At 41.3% G+C, this 25,159-nt stretch overlaps 1 protein-coding gene across 1 annotated transcript in view; it reads left to right on the top strand.

Moving 5' to 3' along the window:
• csmd1a (CUB and Sushi multiple domains 1a) overlaps positions 1-25,159 on the top strand; it is a 406,871-nt gene that overhangs the window by 80,691 nt on the left and 301,021 nt on the right. The window contains 1 exon segment of the mRNA XM_073834675.1: positions 4,056-4,168. Within this exon segment, the coding sequence (XP_073690776.1) occupies positions 4,056-4,168 (113 nt within the window).

Here is a 25,159-nt window from a genome sequence, read left to right as displayed (position 1 = left end):
CATTTTTCGTGCTTTTCTCTTTAGGGCGCGGGTATGATCGTTATACCACGGTGTTACACTGTTTTTCTTAATCTTTTTTAGGCGCACTGGAGCAACTGTATCTAAAGTGCTAGAAAAGAGAGAGTCCATAGTTTCTATTACATCATCAAGTTTTTCTGAGCTATTGGATATGCTGAGGAATTCAGATAAGTCAGGAAGATTACTTACAAAGCAGTCTTTTGTAGTAGAAGTGATGGTTCTACCGTATTTGTAGCAAGGAATTGAATTAACAGTTTTAGCTATCTGGATTATACAAGAGACTAGATAATGATCTGAGATATCGTCGCTTTGCTGCAGAATTTCAACGCCATTAACATCAATTCCATGTGACAGTATTAAATCTAGAGTATGATTTCGGCAATGAGTAGGACCTGACACGTGTTGTCTAACCCCAATAGAGTTCAAAATATCTATAAATGCTGTTCCTAATGCATCTTTTTCATTATCAACATGGATGTTAAAATCACCCACTATTAAGACTTTATCTGCGGCCAGCACTAATTCGGATAGAAAATCAGCAAATTCTTTAATAAAGTCTGTATGGTGCCCTGGTGGCCTGTATACAGTGGCTAGCACAAACGTCACAGGGGATTTATCATTAGTACTTGTTTCTCTGGATAATGCTATATGAAGCACCATAACTTCAAACGAGTTATAATTGAAGCCCGTTCTGTGAGAGACATTGAAAATACTGCTATAAATAGTAGAAACACCTCCTCCTTTACCTTTTAGACGCGGTTCATGTTTATAACAGTAATCTTGGGGGGTGGACTCGTTTAAAATAATGTAATCGTCCGGTTTTAGCCAGGTTTCTGTCAAACAGAGCACATCTAGGTTATGATCAGTGATCATATCATTTACAAAAAGTGCTTTCGTAGAAAGGGACCTGATATTCAATAAGCCAAGCTTTATCAATTGTTTCTCTGTATTATACATATTTTTTATTTGTTGAACATCAATTAAATTGTTAGTCTTGATTTGATTCAGGCGTTTTTTGTATTTTTTTGCTCGGGGAACAGACACAGTCTCTATAGTGTGATATCTAGGTGAAAGGGTCTCTATGTGCTGAGAATTAACTGATTTCTGTGACGTTGGTCCTCACCTTTAACATTCGTCAGGTTTTATGAACTTGACCTCAGAGCCACTCCTGGCTCGTTCGTCCTCTCGCCCTAGCAAAAGGCTAGGCCCAGAGGTCAAAATAAGGCGCATTCCTTCTATCAAGGAAAAGATGTTTTACCCCTTTGGTCTGGCAATTTCCCCAGACAAAGGCGTATTACTCGTGTCCTGGCACCTATAACTACCAGGCACTCCTCACCCCTCAGTGTTCTGGCTGTGTCCTGACTGAGGTGGATTACTTACTCCTCCTGGTCTGGCAGTTTCCCAGACAGGAGATGTATTCCTACCCTCTTGGCCTGGCAGTCTCCCAGGCAAGTGGTGCGTTATCTCTCCTTGTGTGCCTGAGGGCCGAGGTTCATATATCCCTCTTGTCTGATGGTTGGTCACAGACAGAGATGTATTACCACTCGCGTCCTGGCAATTTCCCCAGGCGGAGCCATTCCAGTGTCCTGGCAAGTTCACCAGGCACTTCTTGTGTCCCTCTTGTTCTGGCTTTCCCCAGACAAAGGACTGCCATTCTTCCTCGTGTGCCTGAGGGCCGAGGTTCATATTCCCTCTTGTCTGGTGGTTGATTACAGACAGAGATGTTTTACTACTCGCGTCCTGGCAATTTCCCCAGGCGGAGCCATTCCAGTGTCCTGGCAAGTTCACCAGGCACTTCTTGTGTCCCTCTTGTTCTGGCTGTTCCCAGACAAAGGACTACCACTTTCTCCTCGTGAGCCTGAGGGTCGAGGTTCATATATCCCTCTTGTCTGGTGGTTGATCACAGACAGAGATGTATTACCACTCGCGTCCTGGCAATCTCCCCAGGCGGAGCCATTCCAGTGTCCTGGCAGGTTCACCAGGCACTACTTGAGTCCCTCTGGTTCTGGGTGCTCCCAGACGAAGGACTACTACCTTCTCCTCGTGTGCCCGAGGGCCGAGGTACATTTATCTCCCTCTTGTCTGGTGGGTTCCACAGACAGAGATGTATTACCACTCGCGTCCTGGCAATTTCCCCAGGCGGAGATCTGTTCCTGTGTTCTGGCAAGGTTCACCAGACACAACTTCTACCCTTGTCCTAGCAGACACTAGGCAGGGCTTTGGAATTATGGGGGCGTTGATATCTCGTTCCCCATAGCGTTTCAGGACGCAGTGTTGAGTTCCCGGAAGGGAACGTCTCAGGTTACGTATGTAACCCTGGTTCCCTGAGGGAACGAGACACTGCGTCTCGGACCATAATTCCCGCATCCCTGCGGCGCTCGCTTCATTCCTATGAGCTGATGCCGGCTTCAAACGCACGTGCTTTTATACTTCCTGGTCGCTGACGTCACCGCGCCTGTGACGTCACTCCCGTCATTCTATTGGTTGTTGGACTATGACTCAGAGTGCGGCTCGCCAATGGCGTTCCCCATAGCGTTTCAGGACGCAGTGTCTCGTTCCCTCAGGGAACCAGGGTTACATACGTAACCTGAGACGATTTGTACTCATGGAAATTACTAAAGTAGTCAAACCTGTTCATTAGAAGTGGGTGTCCCAATACTTTTGGCAATATAGTTGTTCACTATACTGAAAAAAAAAGAGCTTGTAGTGTTAGCGCTAATAGCCTTGTGGACAGTGCACTGACATACAATGCTGCTCGAAACCCGACTAGAGAACCTGATCCTACCCCCTTTTCTCTCCCACTTCGCTTTCTGTCAACTCTAACCTGTCATATCATAAAAAAGGCACATGAAGTAAATTTTACTGCTACAGCTATACAACTTACCTTTTATTGTCGAGTAAAATCTACTTGCCTAAGTTAAGTACATTTAACAAAGACATTAAATAACTTTACCTTAGCCAGTAGAAGTTTAAGAGATTTGTAAATAGTCAAAGCTTATTTGGAATATCTTTTATGTTACTCAATATACCATGCTTTTAAAGTGTATGTGCTACTCAGAAACATCTAAGTAAATAATACAATTATATATGTATCATATTTATGTACAAATTACATTTATTTTTCTGAAGTATTTACCTCACCACATAATTATTAATTCTGATGATCTTTTGAAAATGTTGGTCAGATTTGTCCCACAATCCCAGAGTTAGAGGTTTTCATATGAACTCTTCCAAGAGCAAATTGTGTGAGCAAATGTATTCACATTTATTTATGGCTATAACATGGTATTAATGGTACTCATATGTGTCTATTTTTTAATTTTACAAGACACATTTGGTTAACTTAAACAACTGAGATTACCTTTGTGTTTCTGTTATAGAAGATCAATGAAAAACTTTGAGCAATACAAATTTCCAGTGAATTATGATAATCTTGATATTTGCAAATGACTACTAGTTAGAAAATGAGTTGGTTGCTTAAATAAAATAAGGGAATATGTTCCCTGCTCTGGTTTTACACTGGTGTGAGATACTATGAATTATCTTTAGAGAATTCCATGAACTTTAGGTGATGGACTTCAGATTTGTTAGAGTCAGACAACTGCTGCTACTTAGCTTTGATATTTTAGGAATAAGACTAGTTTAATAATTTCGTCTGGCTTTCATCATAGAACATGTCTTATCTTTCACTTGAGAGCCACAGAGGCAGGTCTTTGTTACGAAAACGACCCCAGTTTTATCTTCAGCTAGTTATTGTCATCTAATTAACTAGGGTGGTGTCTAAGGTGAGACAGTACTGTGTAGTCGTAGGGCAGCTGAGGGCGACCAAGACAATTTGGTCCTGCTCATTGCTCAAAAAAAAAAAAAAAAAAAAAAAAAAAAAAAAGATACTTGAACAATGATACTTTAGAAAAGTGCAGGAATTAATAAAACAATTGCCTGTTTTGTTTTTTAATGGAACAAAAAAGTATATGGTGGATCAAATTCTAATATTATATTGATGAATACTTACATTGCATTTATAAATTTCATTTCAGGTTGTCTGGCTTCATGTTGCCATCACCCATTGTAAGTTCGGGGTCGATTTTGGCACTGTGGTTTACTACGGATTTTGCAGTGAGTGCCCAAGGATTTAAAGCAATCTATGAAGGTAAGCAACATTGCTTTTTTACTATAAAAGTGATTCTTGTTAGTTGAACGTCATTGCTTTTTCTGTTTATAAGTATCAGTGATTTTAATGTTTCCTATTCCTACCATCCTTGATTTTGCCCCAGGTGCATTTGCTAAGCTCTGGTCTAGCCATCTGCATTTTTGCCAACAGGATGTCACACATACGTGCATAGCCAGACTTTTGACTATCGGCATTAAATCTGGTCCTTATCGCAGCATATTCTGGACAAGAACTGTCCACTTAGAGAGGAGGAGGCCGTTTGACCATGCTTGTTTTGATGGGCTGTTTAGGAGAGGGGAATTTTTAGATATGTTACTAGCTGATAACAGAATGTGTTATCATTGATATCTAGTTTATTGGCAACTAGGCACCTCAGACAAAAGTCAAAGATTTGAAGATGCTAATCAGGCAAAGTTATAGGCAAATCCAGCAACTAGAGAAGCACTTTGTATCAGCACAATTTGTTTCCAGGCAGAGTGATGCACCCTGTGTATAGCCAACCAATCCTATTGGAACTGTAATTTTTTTACTAGCACTTTCCAGTTTTGTGTGCAATATGCATGGGACAGTAATTGAACAGACTGATATGTGAGTGTACTAGGCTAGATCACACATAAATCATGATTTTTTTTTTTTTTTTTTTTTTTTGAGCAGATTAGGTTGGAATGAAGTTTACATGTACTGGTGCATATAAACACCCTAAGGAGCTTCTCTGTCTGGCTTGGTAAAATTTTGTCTTTGTCCTGCAATGTTTAATTTTGTTTGCTAGTCTTCTTTAGATTGATTGTTAAGCTCAGGGAAACTAGAGTTACATACCCTGCAAACTCATCAATGGGCCTTTTAGATTGCCTTTGAGATTAAAAGCGGCACCCCAGACTCAAATATATTGTTATTGGGTGTATTTCTAATTTGTCTTTGAAACCTACAGCTTGTGTTATTTTAACAGGAAATGTGAGCATGTACTGTATATTTTCTGACCCAGAGCTTTCACCTCAAGACCCTATGCTTATGAATGATCTGTTTTGTCACTATTCTGGTCGACCTATCTATAAGGAGACCCTATTTCTATGCTTTATTTCTCTTTTAACCTGATCTTGAACATGAACTACAGCAGTCATCATTCACGTCGCAATTGCCTGAAGCCTCTTTATGTGATATCTATGAGAGGCATGGAAGGCTGCATAAGCAACGTCTCACGCATTTACCAACGTCTATTTTTTGGTGTCAGTGTCAGCACTGTGCCTGAAACACAGTCTATTTTGACCATATGGTCATCATCGAGACACTGCTGTGGAATGCAGATGTGTTGACAATGTGTGATTTGTACGTGCTGTGCGACAAAAATGTTTCTCCCAGTGTGAGGTATTATTCTCTGCTCCACTCTTAGTTTTGGCTGCAATTATGTCTCACAAACTCTTGCCACCACTAACAAATGTACTCCCCTGGTCCTTTAAAAGGTTCTGCGGTTAACCGTACAAATCCTACCGTATTACAGTTTTTCTCAATTGCTAAAACACTATAACCAGTCTTTTGAACTAAAATTTCAAAACTATAACGCCATTTTTGAAAAAGCACACCCATTTCCCTAAACTATAAACACTATTCCCTGCTTTGACACATGAGTTATATTTGGTGAACTGTTACTTCAAAACTCTACACACAAATCCCTACATTTCTCAGTGCTTACACCATGAGGTCATTTAGAAAGCACAAGCATTCAATATTGTTCACTCAAGTCTGCGAAGTTTGAGCTCAATTAGCACACAATTACCCAACTGGAAACACTAGGAGTCAAAATTTAGCACACACCAATCAGAACCTTCGATGGAGATAAAAGGATAAAAGTTTTTCTCACTTTGGTGCATTTCTCAGATCAGAAATGAAATATACATTTGTCTGCAGTTTCCTACATTATCAGTTGCTATTGTCATGTTGCTCAAAATGTATTATATACTGTAGTTCTCTGTGCAATAGTCTTACCCCTCAAAACATCAAGTCATTAGCTCATCGTATAAATCATTACCTAAATGCAAAATTTTTGATCTAGTTGTCCTAAACTGTCAATCATATATTCTACACATTTCTATTAGACTTTTTGTAAATTTGCCATGAATTATTCAAGTGAATCTTGACTTTCACTAATGAAGATAATATAGATCAACCAATGATAAAGCAGTTCTCTGAAATAGATCAAAGGTACATCTCATGAACCTTCCATTGGAAAGCATATAGACAGAGGACAACACAGGAGTTAAAAATTCTGACAGTGGACTTTCTTATTTTTATTTTCACCTTTGTGCCCATATTTCTTTTTTTTTCTGTTTCACAATGACGCTGTGTGCTTTTATTTATTTTTTTTTATTTTTTGTCAGACCACTAGTACAAGTGTAACTGTGAATCCTATCCAGTCTTTTTCAATCAATATCCCACATACAGTAATGTGTAATTTTGAAGAGGAAGAGTAGGAGGTGAAAGAGGAAGAGGAGGAGGAGAAGGAGGACGATGACGACAACAACATGGAAGAGACAGAGGAAGAGCAAGGGCAAGAAGACAAGCAGTCTCATATAGTTTAGTTGATGAGTGCCAGGGTTGGATCAGGCATGCAAGAGGATTTTACCCCTGCTCCTGGCCAGGGCTAATTTAGCCTGTGATGCTGAAGAGGTTCTTTGGCCTTTCCCAGACCAAAGACAGGATGCTGGGCAGAATAATTATTTTGTTGTTTTTTGCTGTTTTGTACTGTACTCTACAGTACATTAAATTAAGGAATAAAACACTTGCAAAGGAATAGATTTGTTGTGTTCATCATGTGAAAAGTTTTTTATTTGTATTGTTTTTGTAGTATTGTTTTGAATTTATCTCATCAGTGTGTAAAACTGTTTTGTAGTGTGTTTGTTTTTGAGGATTTGTGTGTCATGTCTGAAAGCAAAGTTTGGTTTTTCAGCAAGATTGAATTGTTTTGAGTGGAGAGCTTCATTTTGACCTCAATATAGGAAGTTTGGGGAAATGAGTTAGGAGTTGTGGATTTGTGTTTAGAGTTTCGCAAATAAGAGGCATAATTTCAAGAAATGTGTTTAAGCAATTGAGAAAAACTGTATTGAGTATTTGATACACAGATTTTCTAAAGCCTCTAAATTATCAACATGATCAAATCTTTGCTGAAAAAACGCTGTACATAATCTACTTCATGACTTTCATTTTTATTTATTTTTATTAAGGGCTTTGAGAATAAAAAGTTTTAGAAATGTCAACCATTAGTGTGTGTAATTTGTACTTACAGTTTTTTTCAATCGCTAACAAGCGCTTACCCATACTTCAGATACTTTTTCTAAACTCTTAACACAGACTCGCACCTACAAAACACAATTGGCCAAATGGATAATTTTCTTCTCAAAAATACATTTTGTTAAATATATACTAACTCTTCTTTTCAAAATAGAACACATCTTTCTCTGCACACACTAACTTTACCAAAACACTGGAAATCTGACTCAAAATGAAATTATTCTGTCAAAGAATAACACTTGTTTTCACTTCACAAGGTACATGCAGTCAATCAAAGTACACCAGGTTTTAAAATACTGGCTATTGTTGACATTACAAAAACTGCATAGACTTTTTATGTTTCAGTTTTACAGGTATTTGCATGCAAAACATGCAATCCACCATTTTGACACTAAATTTCTTGGTTGGGAACTGTCTGTCCACATGTACAGTAATGTTCACATTCAAAAGCATTCCAGTAAAAAGCAAATAAGTTTCTTTTTCTGTTTACAGTTTTTTACAGACGCTAGGACACATTTCTCAATACTTAGGTCACTTTTGCAAAACTCTTCACACAGTGAGCACAACAGAAGTCTATGTAGGCTAAACTGAGGATCAATTATCATTGTTTTAGCACAAAATGCATTCAATGACTGCATCTCTCAAATTTCATGAATTCTTTTCTCACTCAGACACAACAACTGCCAAAAACCTTTGTACGTACAGCACATTTTGCACATGCTTACATACTGTTTTCAAAACTGTTAAACTTATGTTCCAAACAATAACGTAATGCAAAACTGAACAAGACAGCAAAATTCAACAGCAATATTTTATTGAAACATATTTCAAATCTAAAAATGCAGTAGATTAGCATTACTTTTTTATCTGTATCAGTTGATGGTGTGTATACAAATTCTTGTATTTTGGAATTACTTAGTACAAAAAAATAAAAAATAAATAAACAACATAAAATATTGACGAATTCTGCATCATGTCTGATTCATTCCAGTAACATATATTGCAGTTATAAACAATATATATTGCAATTATAAACAGATGTTTCCTTGTTTTACACAAGAAAACACTGTGTAATGCTACATGTTGTTAGTGTTTTTTAGGTCATTGTTTTGTGGGTGACAAAGTGTGTTTGTCGGCTGTCAACCTTTGCTAGTGTTCTGGAAGAATAAGTTTATTTGAGACCTGAATAAAGTGTTTTGGTAGTTGTAGTGCATTTTGAATGTGAAATGAACTGCTTTGCCAAGCTGAAAGTCAGTTAGGAGAATTGTGTGAAGAGTTTTGCAAAAGTGGCCTAAGTATTGAGAAATGTGTCCTAGCGTCTGTAAAAAACTGTATTACAGGAGCTACAGTAGAAACATGGTATGATAGGACAGAAAAAGTTTTACTGTATTGCTTACAGTGAACAAAATATCCATGAAACACACACCAGCATTCAGAACAAATAAATAAATAAAAAAAAAAAAAAAATAACAACAGCAAAAAGCCCAGATAAAAAAAGGGGGGGGCGGGGTCTATAAAAAGCACAAAATTACTGTTTCTAATCTCTGCGATCTTGAAATGAATTGAATTGAGAATGAATGGTAAATTCCAATTCACTTCCTGGAATGGAATTGGATTTGGAATTGGAATGTCAGGAAACAGAATTGAAATCAAATAAATTCCAAAAAATTCCACTTGAGTTGCTAGTTTATAGTACATTACAGTTTTTTACAATCATTTTTGCACTAATAACTGAACCTTAATGTCATTTTTCAAAACTCTAGATACAAAACTCAAAACAGTCATTATTTGTAACACAGGCTGTCCAGTGTTCAAAACTTTGCATATTGCGTTCATATCTTTAAAGAAGCCTTGCATTAGCAGAAGCTTTGTTTCAAAAAACGAATGTATTATGAAATATTATAGGAACATTACTTTAGATCACCCATACACAGGTTACCCATAGTTTCAATGTGTTTTTGCTAGTACAATCATTAAATATAGTTGTACAAAATATGTGATTCAGGTTTCATTTTTTTTTTACTGTAGACTGAGAACAGTACAGACACAGTGGTATCATTGAAATACTGTAATGTTGAAATTACTGATAAAATAAATCTCAGCATAAGTTTTCTAAAGGAAAAATTTAGATTCAAAGTTTTAGCTGTTTTTTTTTTCAGCAGGGTACAGAATACAGTTTACAGTATACGGTACCCTGCTGAAAAAAAAAAAAAAAACTGCTAAAACCAGCCTAGGCTGGTTGGCTGGTCTTAGCTGGTCTCCCAGCCTGGTCAGGCTGGTTTTAGCTGGTGGTTTCCCAGCCTGACCAGACAGAAAAGTGGCCAATACCCATCTAAAACCAGCCCGCTGACCAGCTATGACCAGCTAAAAACAGCCAAACAGCCTAGGCTGGTTTTGGATGTTTTTTTTTTTCAGCAGGGCTAATTTGTGTACCAACGTTCTTTATACATTCTTTTTTTTTTTTTTTTTTTTTTTTTTTTTTACCAGGGTAGCCATTAACTCATTAAAAGCCCAAAAGCAATAACATAAAAATGACATCTTGCATTCAGTAATGTTGAATATGAAAATGTGTTCTGTAAAAGAGGTACATGGGGCCATAGAAACCATATCTGATAAAGAATGAAATATGACATCCATAGATACACAGTTAAAAAAAAAAGGTACTGCAGAGGTACAATTTTGTTCCTGGGCAACAAAACATATAAAGGTACCTTTAAAGGTACACAATTGGTCCTTATTTTACAATTATGTACCCAAAAAATTTTACCCTTGGTAACACCCCAGTGACAGCTACTTGTACCCTAAAAGGTATAGTTTTGTACCGTTTTTTCTGAGAGTGTAGTGTAGTCCATCTGGGTCATATTCTGTGGTCACTGGTGTCAAATGATCTATCCTGAAACATGCACTATTTTCCATAAAAGCTATGCTTCAAGGGTAATGCAACAGTTACTTATCATTTTAAGCAGATGTATCAACTGATAGTTCAATCTTTGTAATGAAATGAATGCACACTCATCTCAGATGTAATGTGTGAGTTGCATTTTGAAATAGTAATACTTTGATGTTAAGTTGTGTCATTTTGAAAAGGTGATTTAAGTTCAATGAACAAATTATCTTTGGCTTATGTGTATTGTATCCAAGCATTTGAAAAATGTGTTAAGTGGTTTGAAAAATGTGCATTTTGATCATTGGTTGTGTATTATGTGTCTAGAGTTTTAAAAAATGACATTACGGTTCTGTTATTAGTGCAAAAACGATTGTAAAAAAACTGTAAATATTGTAAATCACATAAACAACAAACATATAAAAGAAATACAAAGTACTGTATCTTTAGTTGGTTAAGCATGATCATTTCACATGCCAAATTTCAGGAAATGATGATAATTCGATGCAATAAAAAGTGAATGGAATACATGAATGAACATGACTAATTTTTTTTTTGTGAGTTGAGACATATATTATGTGGTAATCATATATTGAATGTATAGTACATACAGAAACTTATCACCACTGTCATTCAATTATTAATTCATAATGTACAGTTCTCATTTTTATTTACTTGCATTTGATCAACTCTATTTCATACATTACTTGATATTTGTAAAGCATCATAAATAAAGTTAAAATGTATGTCTCTAAATGCAATCACACATAGATGCTCAGAAACAGCAATAAATGGAATTCAGTGGAATTTCCCTGAATTGAATTCCACTTCCTGTAATTCCAATTCAATTCCAACTCTGTTTCCTGTAATTGTTGTTGAATTCCAATTCCAATTCCATTTCCTTCTTTGAATTGGAATTGTTGAGTTAATTCCTGAATTGACTCCAACCCTCTTTCCAAAACATCACTCCTCAAAGTCCTCATTTTACTGTAGAAGTGTAAATGTAATAGAAAAAAATAACCACTGCCTCTGAGTGTAAGCCAGACTGGAATCAGCTGTGGTTGGCCCAATTTACCCAACATAAATCAGCTGTGTGTCAATTATTCAATTGTTTGTTTATTATCAGCTGAGATATATTTTTGATATTGATATTGTTTTTGAACTGATATCATTGCAGAAGCAGAGGTTTTTATACTGTATCTAAGGTTTGGAATATTGTTTTTGCTATTGTGGGATGTTGTGTGTTAACATTCGTAAATACTACAAAAACAATCCATAATTTTGTTGGGAGGTATAGCTTGTCTGTTAAGAAAATGTAAGCATTGTGGAAATGTGTTCACTGACTGCATATTGGGTGAAAACGACATGAAATGTGTGAATGGTATGGCCACAAAACACCGATGCTGTGCTAATTGTGTTTAGAGTTTTGAAAATGTGACAACTGATTGGACAAACGCTTGTTAGCGACTGAAAAAAACTGTAAATTGTTTTAGAAATATTATGTTAAAATATAAAATTTTATACATCAGGCTTTTGAGGAAAGTTTACATTTACATCTCTCAATCTTCACTGTATTGCATTGCGTTATATTTAATGTCCGTCACAATATATATAGAAATATAGATAGATATAGAGTGACAACTGATATTTATATGCATTTTGTGCACCAAATTGCATATTTTGCTCAGTTTGGGTCTCTGAGTAAAATTCAGTCGAATATGTCACTCAAGAAAAACACATATGCAAACATTTATTTATTATTTATTTTTAATATATATTACAAAAAAAAAAAAAGAAAGAAAAAAACTGACTATTATTTTAGGCTTTACAGAGTTAATGTAAAACTATTGCTTTTGATTGATGTTGATGACCATTTTTGCTGTAGTCCACAGTGTAATTGGTTATTGGAATCTGTGAAAGCTGGGTTCATAGTTTATTTTTGTTGCTTTGGTTTTATGTGTATTAGCTGAAGTTTAGTCAAGTCATCATAATGTGTATTTTTTAGTGGATGTGTGACCTTTCCCTCTTATGCATTTTGACTATGCCTCTAATCCCATTACCACTCAATCCATCAGTTTAATGGTAGTTTGTAGAGGTGTTTACTCTGGTGGCCAAATGTGTGCGGGGGTAGGGATTCTATATCCACTATGCCTGAAAATGTATCAGAAACTTTGTTTTAGATGTCTTCTTTAAATTAGCATTGCAAATTGCTAATCTTGCTTAGGCAGCATTACAGTAGCAGATGAAATGTTAATTAATCAATTTTCGAAACAATGGTGTCATTTATCATATTGCTTGTATTGCTGTTTTTATACTTCAAAACAGTCGATTATGGTCGAATAGTCGATTATTGCTTAATTTTAAAATTAAATTAATTTTAATAGCACAAATTCTTTTAGAGTTGTTAAAATGGATTTATTTAAATTAATCAGTAAAGCTATCAATTTCTATAAACCAATTTAAAACTTATTGTCATCATTAAAAATGTTCATAGACATTTCTGCATGGAAATTAAATATGCATAACTAAAGGCACATAGTACTGTCAATTATTATACTGGTGCATAAAAATATCATTCTTATTTCCATCCATCACATTCAGTGCAAAACACATTAATTCGGAACACATGCATTGAATATTTAAAATATATTTTTTATATTCTGTATTTTTGCTGTATTTTACTTCTGAATCATCCACCCCTAGTATTCAATTGCACAATGAATTACCATCAACTGCAAATTTTAGTATGTTAGTTTGTCAGCAGGTGATTTAACTCAGTCAGCAAGTTTTTTAACAGATGGAGGAAAATGACATTCAAGGTCACAATCTAATGAATTACAAATACTCAGAAATCAATGGTGTTTTGCAGATCCTCAATTTATGTGAACATGTAAATTTTAAAGTATGTAGCACTATTTGACGCCCCCACATGATGTTGTTCAGATCATACCATTCGTATATATCCTGCAGGTTTCCCAGCAGCCTTTAGAGTGGGGCTTATGGGCCATTACACCCAACTAATTGTAATCTATTTGCCTGCAGTGTTGAGTGCCACAGCAGTATACTGAATGAATGTTGTACCCCTCAGCAATATTCACTCCCTTATTACTGCCAGAAATCAGGATGACAATATTTGTTCATTTTATCAACTGCAGTTAAGGTTAGAGTTACTTGGTATTTCCTGTCATATTTTGGTAAAAAAAAAAAAAAAAAGAAAAAAAAAAAACACTGTTTAGATTTTTAAATATACTTAATTATGAACAAAGTATACACATTTGAGGTTTTTGACATCCTGTAGTGCTTGGAAGTGGAATATGATGTATCATATTCAAATGAGTTATGCAGCGATATCAGAAAGGATACCAGTGATACTCTAACTTATTAGGATATGTTCACACTGTTAGTTTTGGATTTCCAACCGCATTTACTTGAAATATCCTGTTCACACAGTTTACAACTGGAGTCAATCCATGTTTTATTCAACTAAAAAAAGTCTTAGTCGAGTGAATTAATTAAATCTTTATTTACTGACAACAACTTTAATAGGAGTGGAGCACAGAGAATATACTATAGAGAGAATTTAGATTCAATCTAAAGTGATCAGATGACACACATACAGTCATGTGAAAAAGTTAGGACACCCTATTGAATTTCATAGTTTTCTGTATCAGGACATAATAAAAAATATCTGGTCCTTAGCAAATCTTAAAATTCGGAAAATAAATCCTCAGATAAAAATCATCACATGACATATCACACAGTGGCATTATTTATTTGAGAAAAATACAGACAAGAGGGAAAGGCCATGTGTGACAAAATTAGGACACCCTATGAGTCAATTGCCTGTAGATCCACTTTTGGCAGCAATAACATAACATATTCATTTTCTGTGTGACTTTATCAGTCTCTCTCTGTTCTGGAGAAATTTTGGATCACTCTTCTTTTCAACGTTGCTCCAGTTTATTAATGTTTGTGGGCATTTGCTTATGCACAGCTCTCAACACAGCATTTGAGTCAGGATGAGCTCTGGACTTTGACTGGGCTATTGCAACACCTTGATTCTTTTCTTTTGTAGATTTTCTGGTGTGCTTAAGATCATTGTCCTGTTGCATGACCCAATTTTGGCCCAACTTTAGCTGTCAGACAGATGCCCTCACAGATGCCCAGGTTCTGTGGCTACAAAACAAGCCCAAAATCATCAGCCCTCCACCAGCATGTGTGACTTTTGGTATGAGGTGTTTGTGCTGATATGCTCTTTAGGTTTTCACCAAACTTGGCACTGTGCATTATGGCCAAACATCCCCACTTCGATCTCGTCTGTTCAAAGGACATTATTCTAGAAGACTTGATTTGTTCAGATGCAACTTTGCAGACCTAAACTGTGTTGCCATGTTTTTATTTTTTAGATAAAAGAGGCTTTCTTTTGCCAAGCCTTCTAAACATACCATTTTTGTCCCATATTTTTTCTAATGGTATTGTCATGAACTTTATCATTTAACATGTCAACTGAGGCCTGTGGAGTCTGAGGTGTAGTTCTTGGGTTATCTGCCATTTCTCTGATCATTACACGGTCTGATCTTGGGGTGAATGTTTTTGGAACGCCCACTCCTGGAACGAGATGTGTCTGTTTTAAATGTCTTCCACTTCAGATAAACTGGCCATATTACTCTTCTCAGATTGATGGCAGCAACAATTGCTTCTCTAAGATGATTGCTGATGTCCTAACTCCTTGGCATTGTGTTAACACACCTGAAGGCTCCAGACCAGCAAACTGCCAAAGCTTATGCTTTTATAGAGGTGCTCAGAGTTTCTGATGATCAGTTAATCAAAGGTATTTGATTAACAGTGCTTGAATGTTATTTACCCTCTTAATTCCAATGTTAACAGTACGGGTGTCCTAACTTTGTCACACATGCCTTTTCCATTTTGGCTTTATTTTTGTTTAATAAATAATGACACAGTGCAATTTGTCATGTGTTGTTGTTCATCCGAGGTTTTATTTTAAAAATTTTAGAACCAGCCAAGGACCAGGTTTTTTTATGATGTCCTGATACGGAAAACCATGAAATTCAATAGGGTGTCCTAACTTTTTCACATGACTGTATGTGTCCCTGTGACTGAGGTACCGAAACCACACATATAAACACGAAGCATATGCTAGATAGAAGTAGTAGTTGTCCAGTCCAATTCCGTTCACACAGCAGGGGTTTGCTGAAAATGCGGTTAGAAAGTGTTGAAAGTTTACAGTGTGTGTTCGGTTACAGAATGCAATTGTCACTCTCTTAAGTAACCAAACTGTGTGTGAACGTAACCATATTAAGGGCTGACTGTTCTGCTTTGTAAATGTGGCCCACGGTCTTATAACGGGAGATGCATGTGCAGTTCACTTTCACATTATATTCTACACTGGCTGTAATAAATTGTTTAGGTACAGACACATCAGCAGACAATTTTTGGCCATTTAATGCGCTCCAGAGTTAAGCTCGAGTAGGTCTACTGCATGTGAGAATATACTACTGTGCATAACGGTAGCATTGTTCGGAAAATACTGTGGCACCTTCGATATTCTGAGGCTTCAGGGTTATACCCTGCAACCCTATCTATGCATTGCTCATTTTGACTGCAGCAGGTGGTCTGCAGTTCACTACATGGTGTTTATTTTGAAATTATAAAGCTACACTACAGCATCTTTTCTGAGTCTCTATTTGTCTGTTAACATTTCTTTACAAATCATTCTCCTTTTCAGCAATATGATTTACCTGCTCACACAGAGCTCTTTTAATGTTTTATTATCTGAAAAAAGCCAGCATTATTTGCCGTGGATGCTACTGCAGTTGAGTAATTGCATCTTAAATTTAGCCTCTAAAATGAAGTATCACATCAGAGCTTTATTGAAAAGATTCAAAGAAATGACAGCTCCTACTGCTGATAACAACCGATAAGGAAAGGCTTCAGTAGGAGACCGCTCTAAAAGATATGAATCAATTAATTTCCCTACTCAAATCCTAAGATAGTAACCGGTCTGTCAAATGTGATGAGACATCTGACCAACATTTAATCAACCTTGCAGAAGTAGAGAGTAATTTAAAAACAGAACAAGTGGAAAGATTGGATTACACTCAGAGCTGACCCTTGCTTATCAGAGCACTGGTATCTTCTGTCTGGACATTACCGTGTCCATTCACTTGTTCTTTTAACACTCATTTCAAACGTCTGTTCTGGTCAGTAAGCCATCTGTTGAGTGCACAAGCTACAGTAGGTTAAAAGCTACTAATCTGGTTGATGCTTGTTTCATTTGTGTTGTTAATACATCCAGATTTCGGAGAAGGCAAAAAGTAAGGCTATTTCCCATAACTCTTCTCATAGCAATGGAATCTAGCATTCAAAAAATATTCCATGCCATAAAAAAAATAAAATAATAAAAAATAATATACAGTGCCTTGCGAAATTCATACCCTTCATTTTTTTACATTTTGTTATGTTGCTGCCTTATGTTAAACTACTTTAAATTACTTTTTTTCCCACATCAATCTACACTCCCTACTGCTGGTTTATGCTGGTCCTTTGCTGGTTCATGCTGGACCTTTGCTGGTTCATGCTGGTTATTTTGCTGGTTAATGCTGATCCTTGACCAGCAACATGACCAGCATAAACCAGCAAAGGACCAGGACCAGCATTAACCAGCTAAGGACCAGCATGAACCAGCAACGGACCAGCATAAACCAGAAAAGGACCAGCATAAACCAGCTAAAACCAGCATCCCAGCACCAAAACATACCTAACCAGCATATGCTGTTTTTTTCAGCTGAAAATGCATATCAGAGCAAAAACCAAGTCCTGAGGTCAAGATAACTGCCTGTAGAGCTCAGTGACAGACTTGCGTTCAGGCAATGATCTAGGGAAGAGTTCAGAAAAAAAAAAATCTGCTGCATTGAAGGTTCACAGAAGTATTATCCATAATGGAAGATGATTGGAACAACTAGGACCCTAGAAAATGTCTGCCAGCCCTCATCAAAGCTGACAGAGCTTGAGAGGTGAAAAGGTGAGGCAAAGAATGGCAGATAATTGCCAAATGCAGATGTGCAAAGCTTGACAAAATTAGAACTGAACACATAGAAACTTAAACACACAGACCAAATGAGGATACGTAACAAGTCACAGCTGAACATAATGACAAAATCAAATCAATAACCATGTTTTGGCCTTTTGTTTAGGCCGCAGAAGCATGGTAGTGGCTTTGATGTTGATACGCACTTCATTCGGAGATCAGAATATGAATTTGCTTCTTTGCTTTATTTGCCTTTGATGATACTTAACAAAACATAGATTAAGGTCAAGATTTAAATTATACAAAACGAAATTCGTTCTTAATTCTCGTTCTTTTCTACCACGCCCTTTATGACGTTTACAATTCTCGTTTGCAATTAACAGAAAACGCCTCGGGTTTCGTATGAAACCCTAGTTCCTCTAGGGAACGAGACGCTGCGTCACTACGCTTTGGGAACGCCTCCAGCGTGCCCACGCTCTGAATCACGTGTGTAATCAGTCCAATAGAGAATCGCGTGTGACTTGCGAACCAGGAAGCTATAAAGCACATGCGGTGAATGCAGCCGGCAGCTTCTGCCACCAGGAGCGCTGCAGGGATGCCAGAATTGTGGTAGGCGACGCAGCGTCTCGTTCCCTAGAGGAACTAGGGTTTCATACGAAACCCGAGGCGTTCCCCTTCGGGAACGTCGAGCTGCGTCACTACGCTTTGGGAACGATATGCCCACGCCGCCAGAATTCCAAGCCCTGCTCAGTGTGTGGAGCGGGTGGAGAGAGAAGGGCGAAAGTAGCCCGTGATAAGGGGCGAAAGTAGCCCTGAGTAAGGTGCGGCATTAGCCGTCTTAGAAGAAGGGCGGAAGTAGCCCGAGTGGAACGAGGGCCTCAGCCTCTCTCGTCAAAAGGGCGAAAGTAGCCCTGAGTATAGTTGCTCTCAAGCATAAAAACGGCCTCAGCCGAAATAGAAATACAAATAGGGCTACACTTGCGGCCTCAGCCGTCTTGGGAATAGGGCGGAAGTAGCCCGAGGTAGAGGGCGATAGTAGCCCGAGTAAAGGGGTGATAGTAGCCCATGGTAGAAGAGGGGGCCTCAGCCCACCAGGATATAAGGGCGGAAGTAGCCCAGAGTAGATAGTGTCCGCTTGTAAAAAGGGCAGAGGTAGCCCGAGTGAAACGAGTGCATCAGTCTCACTCGCCAACAGGCGAAAGTAGCCCGTGGCAAAAGGGGCGAAAGTAGCCCGAGGTAAAGGGCGAAAGTAGCCCGAGGAAAAGGGCGAAAGTAGCCCATGATTGCACAGGGGGCCTCAGCCCACCTGGGTATAGGGGCAGAAGTAGCCCGAGTGAAACGAGGGTATCAGTCTCACTTGCCTACGGACGAAAGTAGCCCGTGGCAAAAGGGGCGAAAGTAGCCCGAGGTAAAGGGCGAAAGTAGCCCGTATGTAGAAGGCGAAAGTAGCCTAAGGTGATTGCTCCAGTCCCCTCACGAGAAGGGCGAAAGTAGCCCAGAGTAGTTGTTGCTATTAAGCATGATAGTGCGGCCTCAACCGTCTTAGCATTGGGGCGAAAGTAGCCCGAGTGAAACGAGGGCCTCAGCCTCACTCGTCAACGGGCGAAAGTAGCCCGGGTTATAGCTGCTATCAGAGCAGGAAATGGCCTCGGCCATTGTAGAGAGGGCGAAGAGCCCGAATCAGTTGTAAGGAGAAAATAGTCTCAAGGAGTCTGCTGGAGCAAAACACAGTTAGACAGCTCTACTAGTAGAGGGAGCGTCAGAGAGGAGGGCAACAGAGCCCGGGGTATTGGGGAGATCCAGTTCATAGAATCTGACAAATGTGAGCGGCGTGGACCATCCCGCAGCGTTACAAATATCTTGCAGGGGAACTCCTGACGTGAATGCTATCGACGCCGCAATTTTGCGGGTCGAGTGTGCCTTGGCTTCCATCGGAGAGGGAAGACCGGAGGACTTGTAAGCAATTGAAATGGCATCCGTAATCCACCGACTTTGAGTCAGCTTAGAAGCTGGAAGACCTCTATTGCGAGGACCGAAACACACAAATAATTGGTCCGTCTTCCTCCACAGGGCAGCTCTGTGGACATATGTGTCCAGTGCTCGCACTGGACACATACAGTTAAGCTTCTGCTGTTCCGGTTCCGTGTATGGGGGAGGACAGAAGGCCTGGAGCACTACGGGCCGTGGCACTGCTGACGGCACCTTGGGTACGTAACCCGGCTTAGGGTGCAGAAACGCTTTGACCATTCCAGGGGCAAAGTCGATAAAAGAGGGGGCCACTGAAAGGGCCTGTAGATCACCCACTCTCTTAAGAGAGGAGATCGCCAGCAAGAAGGCAGTCTTAATGGACAACAGCCTGTCGAAATTCCTTCAATGGGCTCAAACGGAGGGTTGCAAAGAGCCTCAAGTACCACGGCCAGGTCCTACGTGGGGACGCGTGAGCGCAACGGGGGCCTCAGCCTCAGTGCACCGCGGAGAAATCGTGACACCAGGGGTGTCTTCCGAGGGAAGTAGTACCGAAGGGAGCGTGGAAGGCATCTATGGCCGCCACGTAGCCCTTCAATGTAGAGTGAGCATTGCCGGCCATGAGGCGGGCTTGCAAGAAGTCCAGTACTGAAGCCAACGGGCAGTAAACTGGTTCAATTTGGTGCTGCTCGCACCATGCGACAAACACATTCCACTTCCCGATGTACGTCTTTCTCGTAGAGGGAGCTCTGGATTGGAGAATGGTCTCAACAACCTCGGTTGAGAGACCGGAATCTAGGAGTCGTGCCCCCTCAGGGACCACGCCCACAGCTTCCACAACTCCGGGCAGGGGTGCAGGATTGCCCCTCCTACCTGTGAGAGGAGATCTCTCCTGATCGGAATTTCCCATGGCGGGCCGTCTAGGAGAAAAATCAGGTCTGATAACCACACTCGACCCGGCCAGAATGGGGCTACCAGCAGGAGGCAAATCCCGTCCTGGCGCACTCTTTCCAGAACTCCGGGGAGCAGAGCGATCGGGGGAAATGCGTACAGGCGAAGCCTCGGCCACGCCTGTACCATAGCATCCAGTCCCAGGGGAGCTGGATGACTCAGAGAGAACCAAAGGGGACAATGTGTTGTCTCCTGGCTCGCAAAGAGATCCACTTGGGCTTTCCCAAACTTCTTCCAAAGGACTTCCACCACATCTGGGTGGAGTCTCCATTCCCCGGGCCTCAGCCCCTGCCTCGACAGGACGTCTGCTCCCACATTGAGATGTCCAGGGATATAAACTGCTCTGAGTGAGAGGAGTTTCCCTTGGGACCACAGGAGGATCTGGCGCGCTTGTTCAAGGGGCGCGACCGCAGACCTCCTTGATGGTTGATGTAGGCGACCACTGATGTGTTGTCGGTGCGAACTAACACGTGGTGCCCTCTGAGGTCTGATAGGAAGTGTTTTAGAGCTAAAAACACAGCACTCAGTTGATGTGCCAACTGAGATGGTGCTCGCTCCACAGACCTTGGGCTGAGTGGCCACTCATGACCGCTCCCCACCCGGTGAGCGAAGCATCTGTCGCTAGTGTTACACGGCGACAACGAGCTCCCAGTACCGGACCTTGGGACAGAAACCATGCTTTCTTCCAAATGTCCAAGGCACGAAGGCAGCGCCGCGTGACCTTGATCAAACGGAACGGGTTGCCCCTCGGGGAAAACCCTTTGGTTCTGAGCCACCACTGTAAAGGTCTCATATGCAGCAGGCCAAAAGGGATTACGTTGGACGCGGCTGCCATGAGACCGAGCAGTACTTGAAACTGCTTCACAGTGAATGATCGGCCTTCTTTGACTCTCTTGACTGCGTGAAGGATTGATATTACCCGAGCGAGAGACATTTGTGCCCGCATCGTGGTTGAATCCCAAACTACTCCGAGATAAGTGGTTCTCTGAACTGGAGAAAGGACACTTTTCTTGGCGTTCAGTCTTAACCCCAGAGACTTCATATGGGCGAGAACGACATCTCGATGTCGAACCGCCAGTTCTCTTGACTTCGCTAGTATGAGCCAGTCGTCTATGTAGTTTAATATGCGGATGCCCTGGAGTCGCAGAGGAGCCAGTGCAGCATCTACACACTTGGTGAAAGTCCGGGGTGAGAGTGCTAGACCGAAAGGAAGGACTCTGTATTGGTAAGCTTTGCCCCCAAAAGCGAACCTGAGAAACTTCCTGTGTTGTGGAAGGATGGAGATATGGAAATAAGCGTCCTTGAGATCTATCGTGACAAACCAGTCCTCGGACCTGATTTGAGACACGACCTGCTTTATAGTAAGCATCTTGAAATTGAGTCTCAGCACTGCGCGATTGAGCAGTCTGAGGTCTAGAATAGGACGTAAACCTCCATCCTTCTTTGGAACTATGAAGTAGCGGCTGTAAAACCCGCTCTCTGCGAGATGAGGAGGGACCACCTCGATGGCCTCCTTCCTCAAAAGGGTTTCTACTTCTTGTTCCAACACCAGAGCCTGCTGAGGGGCCACGATAGTAGCGGTGATCCCCTGAAAGGGCGGCGGCCGAGCGCCGAACTGAATTTTGTAACCTCTTTTTACTGTTTGCAGGACCCATTGAGATACGTTTGGCAGAAGTTGCCACACTGCCAAATGATCTTCTAAGGGAATCAGCCTCTCGAGGCTGACCTCTGATGGTATTAGAGTTCGCGAGTCCCCCTGTCCCGCTACGCGAACGGGCGGATGCAGGGTGGACAACTCGCGGGAGACTACTGCGCCCTGAAGCACCGGAGGTGGCAGGGTTAGCGAGCAGATCTCCAGAGGGCACTGGGGAGATGTTATTAGCCCAGGGGGGTCTGCCCTCCGAAGCCCAGAGCCACTGGCGTCAGGGCTTCTTCGCCGAGGACTTCTTCGCCTGAAGGACGGCCCTCAGGTCGCCCTTCGGCTTAGAAGCCCCCGACTTAGAGCGCCTACAGGACCCCTGGTGTTGAGGAGGAGTCCGCGTAGCAACGCTCCGCTTTTGCTCTTCTCGGTACGAGGAGCGGGCACTCGGGCGGGGCTGCTCCCGTCCAGCAGCCCCAGAGCTCGAGCGGCGAGGAAGAAACCTCTGGAATGCCACCGCTTGTTGACGAGCCTGTTGGAACCTGTCGACGACGGAGGGGACCGCGTCGCCGAACAGGCCAGACTGGACAAGCGGGGCATCGAGTAGGACGGCCCTGTCGTGGTCTTTCATCTCCGACAGGGTCAACCAGAGGTGTCTCTCTGTGACCACCATGGCTGCCATAGACCGCCCAATGGCACAGGCGGTCTCTTTGGTGGCTCGCAGAGCAAGGTCGGCGGTACGACGCAGCTCACTGACATAGACCGCCGCCCCGTCCTCGCCTTCATCGAACTCTTTCAGCAGGTCGGCCTGGTATGCTTGCAGCACTGCCATAGTGTGAAGGCAGGCTGCGGCCTGACCTGCTGCCGAGTAGCCCTTCCCCAGCATAGCAGATGTTGTTCTTAGAGGCTTGCTGGGGAGTGCCGAGGTCTTTAGGGACGATGCCGAGCTCGGGGACAGATAGCTCGAAAGCGTCTGCTCAACCTGAGGCATCGTCCCATAACCGTGTTCACGAGCCCCAACCACACTGGAATATGTGAAGGCAGATTGGGTGTGAACACGGGCCGAGAATGGTTTTCCCCATGACTTCGACACCTCAGTGTGGAGGTCGGGGAAAAATGGCAGACCTCGGCGTGGAGGTGGGGCTTTTGGGCGCAGAAACCGCTCATTTAACTTTGTCGGTTTCTGCTCTCCAGTCACCACGTCTGGCCAGCTGATGTTAAGCTTAGCGACAGCGCGGGTGACCACCTCCATAAGCTCCTCGTACTCGAGTGGCTGGGCGGGCGTGGACCCAGCCTGCTCGCCTACATCCATGTCTCCCTCCTCGGAGGAAGATAGACGCAGCGGCGAGTGCCCCTCCTGGCGAGAAGAAACCGACGAGCGGGCTTCTACGCCAGAGAGAGGCATGGATCTGGCAGAGGAGGATGGAGAAAGGGGCTCGCCCGTCTCCAAACTCGATACCAAATCCAGTTGCGATCCCCACGAATGCAAGCGCCGCTCGGCCTCAACCGAAGCAGGACCTGATCCGCGAGGAATGCTGGTGAGGGCTCCTTCCTCAAAAAGAGCCCTCCGGGAGCGAAGCGTGCGGAGGGGAAGCCGCAAACAATGCACGCAGTCAGCCTCCTCGAAGGCTGACTGGGCATGCCTCACTCCCAAGCAAGCCACACACATTGTGTGTGTATCCTCGGCCGTGATGTAACGTTGGCACGGAGGAATACACTTCTTAAAACGCTTGCTATCGCCCATCTCTATCTATGTCAAGCACTCAAATAAAAGTGAAGCAAACTGGCTTCGAAAAACAGTGCTGACGGACAAACAATTCACACACAGAGCGCGACTGAAAGACAGAAGCTGCCGGCTGCATTCACCGCATGTGCTTTATAGCTTCCTGGTTCCTGACGTCACCCCGTCCGTGACGTCACACGCGATTCTCTATTGGACTGATTACACACGTGATTCAGAGCGTGACGCAGCTCGACGTTCCCGAAGGGGAACTCTAACAACATACAAACGATATAATATTACATTAAAAAACATAAATACAAAACAAAAATATTGGCAACAAATGGCTACAACAAACCATGACAACTAGATCCAAGGCCAAATCGGAGCAAGCAAAGTTCAAACTGAGTTTTTGTGTGACAGATCATCCCCCTCCCAGAAGGCGTGACCTCACGCCGCAGAGAAAGAAGGGACTATTTACTTAATTTTCTATTGTCAGAGCTTTGGCTCGGCAGTTAGCGCTTATGCAGAACACACAGGTTGAAAGTAGCATGTGCTCTGATCCCATTGCTCCTCTTTTTCCATGAATGTAGCTAGTGTTAAGAAAAAGTTTTAATTGCTTTATGTACCCTTGACTGGCTAGCATTTTGTTGATCAGACATGAGAAGGTTGAGTGAGCAGTTTTCAAAAGTGTCAATAAAAGCAAATCTCATTTAATGTCATAAATGGTTTTACTTCATAGCTTTATCAATGCAGGGTGACTCTGGGTGGTGGCTGGAGAAATTCTTGATCGGCAGCAAATCCAGCAGTGCAGAAGTCAAGTGCTCAGCATTATTTGTCTTTGCTGTACCTTGTGTCATTATTTCACCCCTGAAATTTTCACTGGGGATTAAGCTGTACAACAGCTTTCCTTATGAAGGAATTCCCATGACATTTAGGGTGGAATGTGCACTGCATGGCAGCCCAAGAAATATGTGCATGCTTGCCTTCCTGCATGGCATGAGGCATTTTTAGGTCGCACAGAATTGTGCTTGAATTGCTTCATTTAAAATTGCACCGCAAGTGTGCATGTTGCAAGTGTGTACACAGATGCTTCAGAGTGGTGATGGCAATCAAAGTGTTGAATAAAGGTTTTAGGAAAATGAATGACTAAACAAATTAAAATAAGTGCACTATTCATAGTGTTTCTTAAAATCATTGTTAATTGTTATTTTGAATATTTAATGTAGCACCAAACATTTTTACTCTTGTGAAGACTCTCTGAGGTCACAGTAGCATTTGGAAAATTGTCACCATTAATAGGACACATTTACTTGTGAAATATTGATGCCACTTGCTTTGTCCAAACACACATCAGATGGCTTCTTGGCTAAAAAAACTGCCATTCTAACTGAATTTATGACTGGGTAGTTAAATTCAAATATATTGATTGATCTAGGTCAATATCTCCAAGGACAAGCTACTCAAGACTTGTGTCCTTT

The sequence above is a fragment of the Garra rufa genome, chromosome 2 (assembly GCF_049309525.1).
Source record: "Garra rufa chromosome 2, GarRuf1.0, whole genome shotgun sequence".
In the NCBI taxonomy this organism is placed as follows: domain Eukaryota; kingdom Metazoa; phylum Chordata; class Actinopteri; order Cypriniformes; family Cyprinidae; genus Garra; species Garra rufa.
Note: the sequence above shows the minus strand (reverse complement) of the source record. Positions and strands in the feature narration are given on the sequence as shown.